This window comes from Oryza glaberrima, chromosome 3 (assembly GCF_000147395.1).
Source record: "Oryza glaberrima chromosome 3, OglaRS2, whole genome shotgun sequence".
NCBI lineage: Eukaryota > Viridiplantae > Streptophyta > Magnoliopsida > Poales > Poaceae > Oryza > Oryza glaberrima.
In genome coordinates, this window is record NC_068328.1 from 32,030,221 (window position 1) to 32,047,084 (window position 16,864).

The 16,864-nt window shown below is 46.5% G+C and overlaps 2 protein-coding genes across 2 annotated transcripts; one reads left to right on the forward strand and one right to left on the reverse strand.

The window, feature by feature from the left end:
* The first annotated feature begins 2,553 nt into the window (after positions 1-2,553).
* Positions 2,554-5,480, forward strand: LOC127767279 (dnaJ protein homolog). The gene is made up of 6 exons (XM_052292557.1): positions 2,554-2,806; positions 3,757-3,919; positions 4,006-4,144; positions 4,237-4,513; positions 4,619-4,817; positions 4,947-5,480. The coding sequence occupies exons 1-6, from the start codon at positions 2,657-2,659 to the stop codon at positions 5,270-5,272; spliced, it is 1,254 nt and encodes a 417-aa protein (XP_052148517.1). The 5' UTR covers positions 2,554-2,656; the 3' UTR covers positions 5,273-5,480.
* Positions 5,481-12,220: 6,740 nt separating this feature from the next.
* LOC127766437 (uncharacterized) lies at positions 12,221-13,437 on the reverse strand (the record flags this gene model as incomplete). Its single annotated transcript, XM_052291480.1, has 2 exons — positions 12,221-12,609; positions 13,335-13,437. Coding segments are annotated over 2 exons (492 nt in total), but the record flags the coding sequence as incomplete, so codon positions are not given.
* Between the last annotated feature and the right edge of the window lie 3,427 nt (positions 13,438-16,864).

The window sequence follows — 16,864 nt, forward strand, 5'->3', positions numbered from 1 at the left end:
TAGTTTCTACAGAACAAGGATCTTGATTGAGTGTCATGTTACCTGTCCTATACCATGACAAGCTATTAGTTTATCCACCGAATCTTTTCATATGTTTCTTCCTCAATGAAAAACATACTCCTAAGTTTTTCCTTTCAGTTTTTTCTGAGATATTCTAAGATAAAATGTATGGGAGTACTTTAGAATTTGGATTTTGGAGGGTGTCAAATTCAAATCCATAACATGACAAACGGGCCAACTAGACACTTTTAAGGCAAAACGAGCTGATTGCGCTCGGATATCGTCCGGGACTAACAAGCTTTAAGAAAAGGTTAACAACAGAGGGATGTCTTTTAACTGTGAGATGTTTTAAGTGACATGAAAAGTGTATAAACCACAGCGCCTTTTGCAGAAAAAAAAAAACTAGAGCTCAATGTCATGTGTCACTTTTCTTGTCCAATGCTTAGGCTTTTCTTAGACAATTGATCTAGAGGCCTGGTTTAGTTCCTAACTTTTTCTTCAAACTTCTAACTTTTTCATCACATTAAAACTTTCCTACACACATAAACTTTTAACTTTTCCGTCACATCGTTCCAATTTCAATCAAACTTTCAATTTTAGCGTGAACTAACCACACCCAGAGTAACAAATAACACGGTAAAGTGTGGTAACTTAAACAGTATAAACTCCATATTTTTTCCATTTTGTTAATCCAATGTGCATTGTCCCTTGAGGTATAACCGTAGAACTTCCTCTTTTACACGTGGTGGACCATAGTATATTTATTTTGCTAGAATGACCATCCTGATCGTACTCCGTCTGGTTTAACTATGTACTGTACTAAGTCAAGAGCCTTGGTTGCCTTAATAAGTCAAAGCCAAAACTAAAATTTAAATTTCCAAACTTAATTTTAAAATTGATTTAAAGATATTTTCAACTTAGTTTCTTTTGTAGTGTTATTTAACTTTTAAGTCACTAAGAGCACATATATAAAAGTTTTACCTAAAAACTAATTTTTATTTCCTAATGAGCCATTTTGACTTATTAGGAAATATGGCCAACCAATAAGGACCCTAAAGTATGAGGAAAGTAGCTCGAATAACAATCTGCTCTTTCACTTATATGAAATAAGATTGAGTAATTTTTACAGTGTGAGTCACCTTTTACCCGCAAAAAATTTGCTTTGGATCACCCTATATTTGATCTTTACACTTGAGATATGTATCCTTTCTTACACTCCGAACTATCTTGAACTTTCTTCTCGAGCGCATCAATGCCTTTAAGCGTATTGGCGGCTACATGTCGGTAATTTCCATGCAAGCAACCCTTTATCATATGAGAGACTATATGCGACTCGAGAACAGAGTTATGGTGGTACAAAGCGAAACAAATACGAATTTACCAAGCCAAAAGTGAAAATATTGGATTTAAAATGAAAAGTTGCATTTAATTGTGTGATTAGAAAAGGTTCCATTTATTCAGTGAGGTCGAATAGAAGGCCAGTGACTCAAACAGGAAAAAAAAAATTGGTGGTATGCAAGTGGGGTCGAGGGAGGATGATTATAATCTAACCATCATGGTTTAAATTCTCGTGTCCATGAGTATTACACACTTATGAACATGTGTTTAGTGGGGTGAGGCATTTGTCGCTATCTCCGTCTTCTATGTGCAAATGAAAAAAAGCGTCACAAATCTCTCTTCAATGGAGAAAATTATTTCATCGCTTATGAAGCATAAAGTTTCTTGTAAAGAATTTAAAAACAGAAAAAACACAGCCACCATTTTTGCATGATGCACATATAATAACCATGAAAAAGATACGAAGTGAGTGTAGCTCTATTAGTTTGGTTCAAGTCCTAGATTTGATATGGGTGATCGTATTTACGGCTATCTATTATTTCAGTGCTAAGCAATGTTACCGTTGACGGTGAGGCGCATATAGTGACTTCGTCAATCTCAATCTTTTATAGGTGTTCTTAGGGATAGAGTGTGCGTGCATAGGGGAAATTGTGCGCGCGTTGTGAGTGTCCGTGTTTATTCCATGTTTCTAAAAAAAACATGAAAAAATGAATATAAACGTTTTTCACATAATGCACAAATAATAATCACAAAAAAGTGAGGAAAAAAAATCCTATAGGAGTATTCGAAAACAATTTAAATCCAGGGAAACTTGATAAAAATAAAAAAACAAACCAACCAAATTAGTAGTATACTTTCCTTGCCTTTTCTCGACAGCGCAAGGTAAGCAAGCATCGCCAAGGCAAGAAAAAAGGAATCTCTCTGAAGAGAGGGAATCTCCTTACCGGGTTGCTCCCGTCGCACCGGACCCGACAAACGCAACCCGAAACCGGAGTCAAGTCAACACGCGCGGACACACGCGCTTCCCTTCCCCGGAACCCGCATTGCCTCTCCCCCACCCTCTCGCAGGAAGACCCCGGAAGGATCTGGAAGCTGCAACCCCCACCGTCCGATCCCGATCCGACGGCCCCACGCCCGCCGCATCCGCTTCACGCAGCTTCCAGAGCATTCACTCCTCCGCCACCCGTTTCTTCCTCCGCTATAACTACACCCCTCCTCTCTCCTCCTCACAAACCGCTTCCAACCCGAGACCACGCTCCCCGCTGGATCGAGCAGCTAGGGTTTCGACCTTTTTTTTTCCCACCAGGAGGGCGACGAGATGTTCGGGCGCGCGCCGAAGAAGAGCGACAACACGCGGTACTACGAGGTGCTTGGGGTGCCCAAGGATGCGTCCCAGGATGACCTCAAGAAGGCGTACCGCAAGGCCGCCATCAAGAACCACCCCGACAAGGGCGGAGACCCCGAGAAGGTGAGCTCGCGAGCGATTCGTCTCTTGTTTTTTCGTTTCGATCTGTCTGCGGCGGCGGCGAGGGGCGTAGCCGGTTTGGATGGAGGTGGGGGATTTGAGGGGGCGTTGGGGAGTTTTGGATCTGTGATAGGGTTGGAGAATTCGATGGGTTTAGGAGGGTTTGGATTAGCGCGTGCGTGTGCTCCGGGAATGATGGATTTAGGTGGGGGGAAGTAGATTTGGTTGTGGAAATGTGTTGGATTCAGAGCACGATAAGTCGCCCTTCCCCAATTGCTTGCCAATCAACGAAAACCATGTGAACGTTTAGATGCAATTCCATTACTGGTTCATATATCGAAATCATCTATGGTTTGAACTGTACTATTCATTAGCTGTTGATGATAAGTTGCCCTTCCTCAATTGCTTGCCAATCAACCAAAACCATGTGAACCTTAGATGCAATTCCATTACTTGTTCATATATTGAGATCATCTAATTTTTGTATGTTTTTAACTGTACTAGTCATTAACTATTGATATGCACATTTAGGGGCTTTGCTGATGATTATGACAGATTAGGGTCTTGGAACATTCTTGTTAATTCAGCTAATTGATAGCCAATTCTAGTGATAAGTAGTATTGAGAATGATGTGAGATATTGTTCATTTGGCTGATGCAAACATTACATCGTCACCTGCCAAGTGCCAACCTGATTTTGTATTGCGAGTTTGTGACCATGTGTACTATCTATCCTGCATTGTCATAGTTAGGAGCCTAGTTACTGTGGCATACAGGCTGGTGTGTTCTATTATATATATTGTTTTACCTCATAATTATCGCTGATATCTTATGAGTAAACTGGTTAAGCTTTATGAGTACTGAATTGCCAATGCTTTATCTGGTTAAGCTGTATGATGGGGACAATAGCTTTCTTGATGAGATGGCAAACTAAAATTCTTGCCTTCATTTCAGTTCAAGGAATTGGCTCAGGCTTATGAAGTCCTGAGTGACCCTGAGAAGCGTGAAATCTATGATCAGTACGGTGAAGATGCTCTCAAGGAGGGGATGGGTCCTGGTGGTGGGATGCATGACCCATTTGACATCTTTTCCTCATTCTTTGGAGGTGGCTTTGGAGGTACGAGACATGAGAAGCAGCTCAATTCAACCTCCTGGTGATTGTGGTTTGCTTAGATTTTGACTGGCTCTCATTGTGGTCTGCAGGTGGTAGCAGTAGGGGCAGGAGACAGCGTAGGGGAGAGGATGTGGTTCACCCTCTGAAGGTTTCTCTGGAGGAATTGTACAATGGCACATCAAAGAAGCTCTCCCTTTCTCGCAATGTGCTCTGCTCCAAGTGCAATGGGTATGTCATCAGCTTCCTTTTGTGGGTCCTAAATATTGCATAAACTGTTTGACTATTCTGATATCTCACACTGTTCTGCGCTCATCTTGCAGCAAGGGCTCGAAATCTGGTGCTTCCATGAAGTGCTCTGGTTGTCAAGGTTCTGGTATGAAGGTCCAAATTCGCCAGTTGGGGCCAGGAATGATTCAGCAAATGCAACATCCCTGCAATGAGTGCAAGGGAACTGGTGAGACCATCAGCGACAAGGATAGATGCCCAGGCTGCAAGGGTGAGAAGGTGGCGCAGGAGAAGAAGGTTCTTGAGGTGGTGGTCGAGAAGGGCATGCAGAATGGACAGAAGATCACCTTCCCTGGTGAGGCTGATGAAGCGGTATGTCTGTGTTCTGACTCCTCGCATTGTACAGTACATGGTTCTAAGGTGTAGTACTCCATGTGCTTGTCAACACTGTTACTGACCAACCTGTGCTTTGTGCAGCCCGATACTGTCACTGGAGACATTATCTTCGTCCTCCAGCAGAAGGAGCATCCCAAGTTCAAGAGAAAGGGAGATGACCTCTTCTACGAGCACACCCTGAACCTCACTGAGGCCCTTTGTGGCTTCCAGTTTGTTCTCACTCACTTGGACAACAGGCAGCTGCTTATCAAGTCCAAGCCCGGTGAAGTTGTCAAGCCTGGTGAGTCTCCCTTCAAAGAAAGATCACCATAGAGTAGCAGCATTTTGGAAACCATCTGATTGTTTTTTTAAGCATTCATTTTAGAAACTATTTTATTGTTTACTCATATCGGCCGTCATCTTGTCGCAGATTCATTCAAGGCTGTCAACGACGAGGGCATGCCGATGTACCAGCGGCCATTCATGAAGGGGAAGCTCTACATCCACTTCTCCGTGGAATTCCCCGACTCTTTGAACCCTGACCAGTGCAAGGCCCTGGAGACCGTCCTCCCGCCAAGGCCGGTGTCGCAGTACACCGACATGGAGCTCGACGAGTGCGAGGAGACCATGCCGTACGACGTGAACATCGAGGAGGAGATGAGGAGGCGGCAGCAACAGCAGCAGCAGGAGGCATACGACGAGGACGAGGACATGCACGGCGGCGGCGCCCAACGCGTGCAGTGCGCGCAGCAGTAAGCAGCAAGCAGCGCCGTGCATACATATCTGCACGGCTTTGACGGCGGCGACAAATTGTTTCTTTCCGCTCTAGGGGCGATAATACTATCAAGTTTTCCATGTTAGGCATATGATGATGTGATACTACTTTTGGTCTTTTATACTGCGTATTAATGACGTACATCAACCGGACCTACTGGTCCATGAAACAAAATCTCTACTGCTTTTCCTTCCTGTGTGTGTTAGTGCGCTGCGTTCTTCCCATGTGTAGGATTTGCTGCTTCCTCGAGATGAGCAGTAGCAGATGGCACCGCGAATGGAACTGTCAATGCGCAATTTGACTCGGTGCAACTCGTTGAGTCTCGGTCATGCACTGTGTCAGGGCCCCCGGTGTCGGGATCTAACAACATGGAACATGAAAGAAGAGGCTCCTGCTTTGCAATGGTAAACTAAATTGAACTACAACTGCAAAGATAGTGAGAGACTACAAATCAGACGCCCAATTTGTTCCTAAAAGGAACAAAATCGTGCGTTGTTTCATTTCTAGCAGAAAAAAGTTTCACCACTAAATAAAAAAGTTCCAATCTATTAAATGTTGTGAATCATGATAGCAGAAAAAAGTTTCATCACTAAATAAAACATTTGTGAATGATGATAGAAACAATCCGTTGTAACAAACGGAACATCGAGCTTCAGCTGCTAAAACAGCAACGAATATGCAAGAATTGATGAAACAAGATTCAAACTACTCAGTGAAACATTTTGGTTCCCCAAGAAACATCATACTTACATTGGTTGAAACATTGAAAATCAGAAAAATGCACTAGTCTAGATTGGGTTCCTTCCTCTTCTCCAGTGATCACATTTTCCTTTGGTCTCCGCTGCAGATCTAGACCGGGACATGCGAGGCTGTTCTATTCCGCCGAGGTGCCGTAGCCGCCGCTCCACGGAGACCCCGAGGCTTACTCACCCCGCCGTTGCCGGTCCCGAGCCATCTTAGTCACCCTGCCGTTGCTGGTCCCGAGTCATCGTCATCATTCGGATGAACAAAAACTCCGCCCGCCAGATAGTCGCATGGGGAGGACGCCTCGTTGCTGTCGAATGGTGAGCTATTTCGCTTGATCCCCTGCAAGGATCATCGAGAGAGAAAGAAAGATGCATAGAACGAGCGGATAAAGGAGTGAGAGAGTGGATAAGGGGGGACTAGAAGGCTCGGTATAGTTATAAAGTGGAGGTGGGCCTACTGCTAGCATCGCAACATCTGATCTTTTTTAGTTGTATCGGACGATAGATATGGAGCTTTATTACAGAGATAATAGCTATTTTTTTAAGAATGGGATAACAATCGTTTATTCTTGTAAAATGGATAAAGAAAATTATTTCAAATTAATTTCGCTGAACATCTACTGAATAAAGCACTCATGTACCATCCAGCAAATTAAGGATCCACCATAAAGCAAAAGAAGGATCCACCATAAAGCAAAAGAAGGATCATGGAAAAGCAATGGTAATGTGAACAACTATTGTTTGGCTCTCCCAAATTCTCGGGAGGGACAACACCGCAGCCTCCCGTGGAACGGCTCTTAGGCTTGACGGCGGACTTTCAACATTGAGGTGGACGGCGGTGACAACCTCCCTAGTCCCTACAACTTAGGCTTGACGGTGGACTTTCAACATTGAGGTGGACGGCGGTGACAACCTCCTAGTCCCTACAACTTCCAGCATTGAGGTGGATGACGCGGCAACCTGGTTCAAAAGGATGCAACACCCTCCCTCCGTCTTAGAGATGGAAGGCGGCACTAGCACCTACACTACCATAACATTAAATTTCACTTCGGGATTACCTTTATTACCGGTGTTCCATTTTAAATCACCCTTTAATCAATTTCACTTTAAACATGGTATCTTCATTTTAAACAAGATATCTTACCTTTATGAGACCATACTCTAACTCTTTTACCCATCTACATTAAACTAATCATCTAGGGCTCACGCATGAAGTCAGTATATATTGAGGCGAAACAGAGTGCTCGGTCATGTCTCATCAGTTCCTCGCATTGGCTTGCATGGGCATGTCGCATCGGGTGATCATGGGAAAGCTTGTCATGCTGCGGTCGTCGGGTGCTTGCGTATCTATCATTTGGCTAGGTTAGGGGATAGACGATGATGGGTCGCGCGATTGCTTGTATTCTTGTTGGATGTTGTGTGGTCCGTGTGGAGACGGAAGGGGAAGGTGGAAGGCCAAACGGCATGGGCCTAGCCGCCTAGGTCTTGCTTGGGAGCAAATAGCATTTGATGCTGGAACATTGGATTTGATCGGACGGCTTCAAAAAAACTGATGACGTGGACCAACCTGGAGCAAGTTTTATAGGAGTTAATGATGTAGTGGGTACCAACTATGTAGGAAGACGGGATATAGTTAGACCCTACCACGAGAAGACAAAAGTAATTGTAACGGCGAAAGCTAGCGTGGCTGTGGGGATTTTAAAGAGACAGAGGTGAATCTTTTTGCTATTGGTTGGCCTGGCTCATGTAGTGTGGGGAGGTGAGGAAAGCGGAAATAGAAGCAGAGTAAGACTTGGTACAAAATTAGCACATAATTGTGGATTGTAAGGATTTTAGCATATAGCCAATGGATTTAGATTAACATGGAATTATCTACAACTTTTTATAGCCAATGGACATTTTTTTAATTTAAATTTGATCCTAATTAACGATAAATGTAAGATGTGATCGTAGCCTAGATCAAAGTTTTCCAGGAGAAAATATCGAAATGCAAACAGACCCTGGATGTTAGCTGCTCCAGTTTTGATGCTGCATGCAAAGCATTTTTCTAAGTGAATTCTGTTGCCTCTTCATGTCCATCGGTATTGCCCTGCACGCGAACTATGAGCATGCCAACCGTTTGCACACAGAGAGAGAGAGAGAGAGAGAGCTTAGGCTCCTAGACGGACACTGCACACACCAGGTAATCCTAGAAAGTTAGAATAGATCGGCATCATCCTCTCGCCACCGCGGCTGAAACTTCTGCAGAACAAAGGCTGCTAGCTCGTGCTTGCAGCTCGGGCGACACCTCCTCGTGGATAAACTTCGTCTCTCCGATGTTCACATGGACATATCCATGCATCGAACTGTTAATCATTACACTTAGGAAGTGTTTGGCAAATGAGAAAGGAAAATAATTTCCCACCCATCTTTAAATCCTAACCATTCATTCTCCATGTTCCATTTAATCCTAACTCTTCATTAATTTTCCAATCCCAATCCCACCCCCCATTTCCCATTATCCAAACACACCCTTAGGCACACCAGCATCTGCGGGGGAAACGGTACAGACGGGTCAAAGGAAAACACGAGCATGTCGTGAACGACGATGCGGTACATCCTGTCGAGACCGGTGTGGCGGGGTGGGTTGTTCGCATCTACGTACAGAAAACGGAGTGATCTATTAGCGCGTTATTAATAAAGTATTAGTTTTTTTTAAAAAAATGAATTAATTTAATTTTGATTAAGCAACTTTCGTATAGAAACTTTTTTTAAAAAAACACGTCGTTTAGTAGTTTGAAAAACGTGCACGTGAAAAACGATGGGTTGGGAGAAGGGGTATCCGAACACAGCCTAGTCAGCTGCCGATCTCGCCAATCGCCATTGACGTCGAGCCAGACGGCCCCGACGCGATCAGCACCCGTACGTGGGCCGTGTCCAGAGCCGATGGACGACAAAGACCGGCATTACACTTCTCCTAATATATGGGATTAGGTGATCGAGAAAAATCCATCGTGATTCCAACCAAAACTACGATCGCGCGCGTGCTGGCCTGCTGACGTGGTAACGGCACAAACGTGCATGGGAGAATTCTGATCTGAATCAAATTTGCGATCGTGTGCTACAGGCAGCCGATTGGGAAGTGGAAACCTATCTGGTTACGCTCGGACGACGACGCGCGTGGAATGCGGATGATAGACGACGTACGCACGCGTGTGCTAGACTAATGGACCACCAAAACATATTATTCATTTTATTCATTGGCTACCGGTGACGTACCAAAATGGTACCGCCAAAAACATCTTCATTTTTTTTATATCATAACTAATTAAAAGATTTGGATTTTTCCTTTCGTCACATTAATTTCTCGTTCGTATGTCCGATCGAGCGAGGCCTGTGTTCCCACGCCCCATGAACACAAAGCGATATTGCACAAGTTTAAAGATCGGTACAAAATCCAATCGGACACAGAACACAGAGGAAGAGAAAACTACAAACAGGAAGAATAATAAAAATAAAAATCACACAGAAAAAACCTTGACTGGCTCGAATTTGAGCCATTTTATTGAGCCCGATTCTCTTCATTGACTCCTCAATGCCCCAATCCCCAATACAATGCCCCAGATCCTTAAATTGAAGGTGAAAATATTAACAACAAACAATAATCCCCATATCCTTATTTTAACATATGAACAACCCAGATCCTCAAGATTAGAAAAAAAAGCATGAATAAACATCAACAAAGCACAAGAGTAATTCAATATCATCACTGCTCCTTCTTCTGGTGTGGGAGGAAGAACGGGACAGGGTGGCGTCACCATCGCATCTCCCAGATCCGCCTGTCTCCGACCTCCACACCGATGGATCCACCGGCCAAGCCACCGGGAGAAAGTAGACGAGAGGAGGGGCATTTGTCGCACCTGCAACCCGCTGTCGCCGTCAGCCCGTCACCATGGAGGTCGGATGCGGCTAAATCTGACGGCCCCAGACCTCCACGCCGATGGATCCGTCGGCTAGGTCGCCCGTCATCGCCCGTTGAGGCCGTAGCCGGTGGCGGGACGAGTCTGGAAGACCGAGTCGCCGCAGCCGTCGCCTCGAGTCGCCGTGCCCTCATCAGGAACGGTGAGCGCAGGGAGATGGAGGAGATGGAGCAGTAGAGGAGCCGGCGATGTGGCCATGCCTGCGGCTGGATCCAGACGAGGAGGGGCGAGGCTGCTCCAACCCGCTCGTCACCGAACTGCCTCTGAGCAGGAAGAGGAGAGCCCTGGCAGCGGTGCGACGAAGCACGGGCCGAGCGGCATAGGCAGGAGGATGCCGGAGCCCGGAGGGACGAGCGCCGGGGTAGAGGGAGGGGGCTCCGCCACGGTTGGGGAGGGTTGGAGCCGGTGGTGGATATGTGCCGGCGACATGAAGAGAGACGAAGAAAGCCAGGGACAGAGAGAGTAAAGCGATAGAGATAAGGCTGTTCTCACCCAAAAAAAAAAAGAGAAAAAGATAGAGATAAGGCTAGCTCTGTGACTGTGACCAGGGCCACCAGGCAACAAGTCACGAACTCACGATATTTTTCCCTTCTTATTAAAGTAGGAGCTTCAATTTTTTCTTAAAAAAAACACACACACCTGCTGTCCCAAAATAAGTTGATTCATGGTTTCCGTGTATAATCTTTGACAATCCGTTTTATTTAGAAAAAATATGAAAAAGTTTTAAAAAATAAGTCACACATAAAATATTATTCATATTTTATCATTTAATCTATATCTATAACTAATAACTAATATAAATATTCGTATTTTTCCTTTCGTCACATCTAATTTTCGTCCGTGTTTTCATCTGTATGCAATCCGATTTGGTTAGCAATAACGATGGAAAAAAATTGCAAAAGAAAAAAATGGTGGCCGCAGATGCCGCCGCCGGAGGAAGCCGCCGCTGCCGGATCCGCTCGCGGTCGCCGCCACCGCTAACGGATCCACCCGCGGACGCCGCAGACGCCATCGTCGCTGTCGACGCTTGCCTTAGGGACGGGCGTCGCCGAGGGAGCGCGGATGCCGCCGTTGGGAGGGCACCGTCACCGAGAGGGAGGGAGGGAGGGATGGCCGTCGAGGCCGACAAGGAGAGGGAGAGGGAGAGGGGGAGGGACGGCCATCTCCGCCGTCTCCGCTGTCGCCGCGCCGCGCCGTGAGACGGGAGGGAGAGGGGGAGAGGGAGCGGTCTGCCGTCTCCGCCGCATCCTGCCATCGCCGCGCCGTGCCGGTGAGATGGGGGGAGAGGAGAGGGAGCGGCGCCGCTGGAGGGAAGGGGAGGGAAGCGGCGCCAGTGGGGAAAGGGGGAGGGGGAGAGGCGGCGTCGGGGGCGGGCGAGGCAGCTGGCTCGGCTGGGAGGGAGGGGTCCGCTGGAGGGTAGGGGAGGGGAAGCACGCCAATGGGGAGAGGGGGAGGGGAGAGGCGGCATCGGGGGCGGGGGAGGTGGCCGGCTTGGCGGGGGGAGGGGAAGGGTTAGGGTTCTCATCAATTTGGAACTTATCCGAGCCGTCCATTAAAACGAACGGCTCAGATCGATCGAGCGTTGGGCCACACCACTTGGGCCGCACGCGGGCCGGTGGTCCAGCAAGCGAGAGGAGGAGTATGGGGATATTAATTAGACTTTGGTCGCTTGCGGGCTGAAGAAGAAAGTGGGCTGAAAAAGGCCCATAGAGATAAAGGGATTTTTATTTTAATAAATGCTGAAATGATGTTTGTATTATAAAAATAGCAATTAAGCTATGTAAATTCCAAGAAAATTTCAATGAGTGTAATTAATATAGAAAATTTAATAAAAAATAAATCCAACCATAACATTTTATTTCTCACACTTACTTTACTTATAAATTAATTTAATTATATACCTACCTACTTAAAAAATACCCAAATATTTCAGAAAATCTGTGTTTCATTTAATTAGAATTTAATATTTTTATAATTCAATTTTATTTTTTTTTCTTTCTGTTGCAACGCACGACCAATTTTGCTATAATTTCAAATAGTGTAATTAATATTGCAGAAAATTTATATTTCATTAAATTAGAATTTAATATGTTTTAATTCAATTTTCTCCTTTTTTTTTATTCCGTTGCAACGCACGGGTATTTTTGCTAGTAATCATAGAGATATAGATAAAGATAGCTAGAGAAGTAGAACTTGGTCCGTCTGTCTACCCTTATTAGGATATTCATGGGGATTGATTTGGGGAGTCAATCTCCCGCGACTTTGGGAAGTCGATCTTAAACGACTCTACATATTCGCAAACCCTGGGAAAATGGCGAAACTTAAGCAGAGCTTCAGCCTTCTCTTGCTCATCGAACGCATCGCAGTATGGGCCACAATATATTTTCTCATATTTTGAAGCACCCTCGTTGGATCTGTGAAGAGCCTCTGCATTTTTCTTGAATATCTTGAACCGGTGAGTCATCTCAGCAAGGTCACGCTTCTTATCGTAAGCCTTGCACCAGCGCTCATACATGGCCCATATGGCTTCATCAGACTCAAAATCCTTGTCCGTAAAATCGTCAGCAGACTCATCAAAATTCGTCAAAAAGGCACCTGGCTTATGACCATCATCTATCACAATGGAACAACATTAATACTGTCAAGAACAACGAGTTGGCTTGCAAGTTTCAATTTGGTTCCTAATTTGCGAGCACAAATGTCTACTATTGTAAACATTAAAGATGTTTTTGTCAGCACTTTGATACGTTATCCGTGTATGAGTTGGATTTTAAGTTCGTTCGCTTTTGGAAATACATATCCATATTTAAGTTGGGTTTTAATCTCGTTCACTTTTGGAAATACAAAATGAGTCGTATAAGAAATTCTTTAAAAAAAAGATTCGCATGCTAACTTGATATGATTTTCTAGAAAAATATATATCTAAACAATTCTCACGGTGAATTTCAATGAACAATAATAAGATTAAAATAGCTTCACCCGTTACAACGCACACTTTTTCTAGTCTAAAGAAAACTATCCTGCCTAATATGCCCCTGCCCTGATGATGGCAATCAGAAGGCCCGTAAGAGCAGGTACAATAGCAGGCTATAAGCCAGCTATAAACATATTTTAAAGAGATAAAGGAAGAAAGAGAAGAGTAGCGGGCTACAGATCTGTAGCCAGCTGCAGCACGGACTCCAAGACGTAATGTGCGTATGACAGGTAGAACCGAGTATTAATAGTATAGTAAGCAACTATTGTATGAATTGGCTATTACATTAGCTATAGATGATTTGTAGTTAGTAGTTGGCTATACTATTAAACTTGCTCTAATAAGATTGGGGGGATTAGCTTACCTGATGGATCGTAGTCGTCGAGGTAACATACCGCGCGTGCGGCGCGACATGCGGCGACGGCGGCTTGGCGTGCTGCGCGACGTGCTGCGACGGCCGCCGAGTGTGGAGATTATGGTTACCCCATATCTACATGGCAGTTATATTCCAGCTGGATATATGGTACCAAATATAGATAGAATATCTTTATGAGGACTAGGGTTAGATTCTAAACTTGTATGTCAAGAAAATACCCAGGATTCTAGTCGGTTACGATTGTATTTTATCTGTAATCCCATATTCCGTTAGGATATGGACTGTATTTTGTATTACGGATCCCTTCCCCTATATAAGGAGGGGTCCGGGTTCCTCTTGGGACGATTTCTTTTTTCTCCCAATCATACAATCAATAACATACTCGGCGGAATCATCCCCGAATAGGAGTAGGGTATTACTTCTTGAATAAGAAGGCCTGAACCTGTATAAAATTCTTTGTCTCCAAACCCATCCACTTTCCTAGCTTGATAGCCACCCCCTTTTATTATTGCCGAAATCTTGTTTCGACAGTTGGCGCGCCAGGTAGGGGTTGCGTCAAGTTCTCGCCGACTAAGTGCGATGGGTTTCGTTTCTGGCATCGACGACTTCGCCTTCCTTCCTAGGCAGGCGTTCCGGTTCGGCAGCCTCAACTTCATCACCAACGACTTCGGCAAGATCTCTCTCCTTGACTCGGATTCAAACCAGTCGGGGAGAGACCAGGTCCTCGTGCCATTCGGTATTCCGAACTCGGCCGAGGCCTACTCCAAGATCATCTCTCCCGAGTCGTCTTCAAACCACTCGGACGGGATCCAATCTACTCTTCCGCGACCAGATCAAGACGACGGGTCCTATCCCTCAATCCTGATGAAACTTCCTGATGATTTGGCCGCTGTTTTCACTGTCAAGACATCTCCCACTCGAAGATCTAGGCGAGCTCCGGCTTAGGCCCTAATCCAATCTAGATCCAGAGAGGTTGGCGTTATACTCCAACCTCTTGGGACAGTCTCGACGGAAGAGTTGGATGGTTATCTTAACTCCCCCGGCGTCAGTTCTCGACCAACTGAGATCCTCGACTACGACGATTTCGGCTACCACTACGACCATGGCGACCTCGACAACTTCGACGACAGCTATGAGGATAACTACACGCCCCTCTTCTTCGGTGTATTCATGGCTGACAACGAAACGGAGGAACAGCGCCAAGCCCGAGAAGCGGACCAAGATCGCGCAAGGCAAGAAGCTAAACGTCGCCGACTGGAGGAAGAGCGACAGCGACAGGAGTGAGAATGACTACAGCATGAGCAACAAGATCGCGAACGGGTTGCAAAGGAGGCTGAAGATCGACGGCAACGCGCCTTGGAATCTGGGCGCCGAGCGAGAGAGCTCATTGGGCAACAAGACGTCGATGGAACAGCGGTCTTTCGCACCCCCTAGAAGAACGCGGTTGCAGCAATCACTCTCCTCGACACCCTCCTGAAGGAAGACACACTCAACCAAGCTGATCATGTTGTCAACATCTTGAATCAGACGAAGACCATGATCGCTGCCTCGGTTCCAGCCAACTCCGCAAGCACCCACACCCCGACTAGTAGCCGAGTCCCTCACTTCCGATCTCATGATTATCATCAGCCAAGCATCAGCATCATCGGCACAGGATCTAGTCGCAGGAGCAGGGGTCACGACGAACGATCTTTTCATTCGCCTCCCGAACGTCACAGGGAGCGCCGAGCTAAACGGCCTCGCTCTCCACCTCACCAGCGTCCCGTCGACCTTCGCGACACGATCAACCAGCGCCGTGCAGCGCGAGGTCACCGCCATTCACCAAATCGCTACGACGACGACGTGGATGGAGTAGCTGCCTTCACTAATGACCTGCGTCGAGTGGATTGGCCAGCCGGCTTTAAGCCGACTGGAATCGAGAAGTATGACGGCACCACTAATCCGGAGTCTTGGCTCACCGTCTACGGACTCGCAATCCACGCAGCAGGAGGAGACAGCAAGGCCATGGCAAACTATCTACCTGTGGCCCTAGCGGACTCCGCCCGATCCTGGCTCCACGGACTACCCCGTGGCACGATCGGATCATGGGCGGAACTTCGTGATCACTTCATCGCCAACTTCTAGGGCACCTTTGAACGCCCTGGCACACAATTTGATCTCTACAACGTTGTTCAGAAGTCTGGAGAATCCCTTCGAGATTACATCCGGCACTTCTCCGAACAACGCAACAAGATCTCCGACATCATCGACGACGTCATCATCGCCGCCTTCACAAAAGGCATTCGCCCCGAGGACCTAGTCGGCATGTTCGGACGTAAACCCCCCAGGACGGTTAAGCAGATGTTCGAAAAAGCCAACGAGTGTGCCAAAGCCGAAGATGCTATTACCGCGTCCAAACAGTCGGGCACCACTTGGAAGCCAAAGAAGGACACGCCGACCGCAGGAGGGAGTGGAAGTAACAACCACAAGGATCGCAAGCGTAAGCCCGAAGAACTTGTGGCGACCACCTCTCCATCATCCCGACAACGTTCCCGCGTCAACACCTTTGACAAGATAATGAACTCCCAATGTCCGCATCATCCCAACTCCAACCACGTGGCCAAAGATTGCTTCGTCTACAAACAGTTCGCGGAGCAATACGTCAAGAACGCACGTAAACCTTCAGACGGAGATCAAGGCACATCAAAGAACAAAGATGATGAAGACGATGCCCCGACTGGTTTCCAAGATCATCGCAAAGAACTTAACCACATCTTCGGCGGACCCCTGGCTTATGAGTCTAAGAGAAAATAGAAGCTAACAGAACGGGAGATCAATGCGGTTCAGCCTAACACGCCCCAATATCTTCGGTGGTCGGAGATAGCAATTAAGTTCGACCGCTCGGATCATCCCGACTGAGTGGTCCACCCGGGGCGGTATTCCCTGGTACTAGACCCAGTGGTTCGCAATGTCAAGCTCCGACGAACTCTCATCGACGGTGGCAGCGCACTCAACATCCTTTTCGCTAAGACCCTGGACGATATGCGGATTCCTCGCACGGAGTTAAAGCCGAGTAATGCACCCTTCCACGGTGTTATCCCAGGACTGTCAGCTACACCACTCGGCCAGATCACTCTTCTAGTTACCTTCGGCACGCGGAAAAATTTTCGCACAGAAAATGTCTGTTTCGAAGTTGCTGATTTCGAGACAGCATATCATGCTATACTTGGACGACCGGCTTTAGCTAAATTTATGGCCGTCCCACACTACACCTACATGATGATGAAGATGCCTGGTCCTCGAGGAGTCATATCACTACGAAGCGACATCAAGCAGGCCGTCACATGCGACAAAGAAAGTTGCGAGATGGCCCAAACCCACGAGACTATTCTCGCCCGCGAAGAGATCCGACTGGCTGCGAGCACGGCAAGCGAGGGAGAAGTGCCTGCAACCAAGCTGACGAAGACCGAAGAAAGCGATGCCAAGACGAAAAAGATTCCCTTAGATCCCTCCGATCCTGATAAGACTGCTGTAATAGG

What these genes read in the sequence shown, in the direction of transcription:
- LOC127767279 (XM_052292557.1), top strand. Translation starts at nt 2,657, where the DNA reads ATGTTCGGGCGCGCGCCGAAGAAGAGCGACAACACGCGGTACTACGAG. An exon ending in CTCTGCTCCAAGTGCAATGG is followed by an intron (nt 4,145 to 4,236) that starts GTATGTCATCAG and finishes CTCATCTTGCAG; the next exon opens with CAAGGGCTCGAAATCTGGTG. An exon ending in CGGTGAAGTTGTCAAGCCTG is followed by an intron (nt 4,818 to 4,946) that starts GTGAGTCTCCCT and finishes ATCTTGTCGCAG; the next exon opens with ATTCATTCAAGGCTGTCAAC.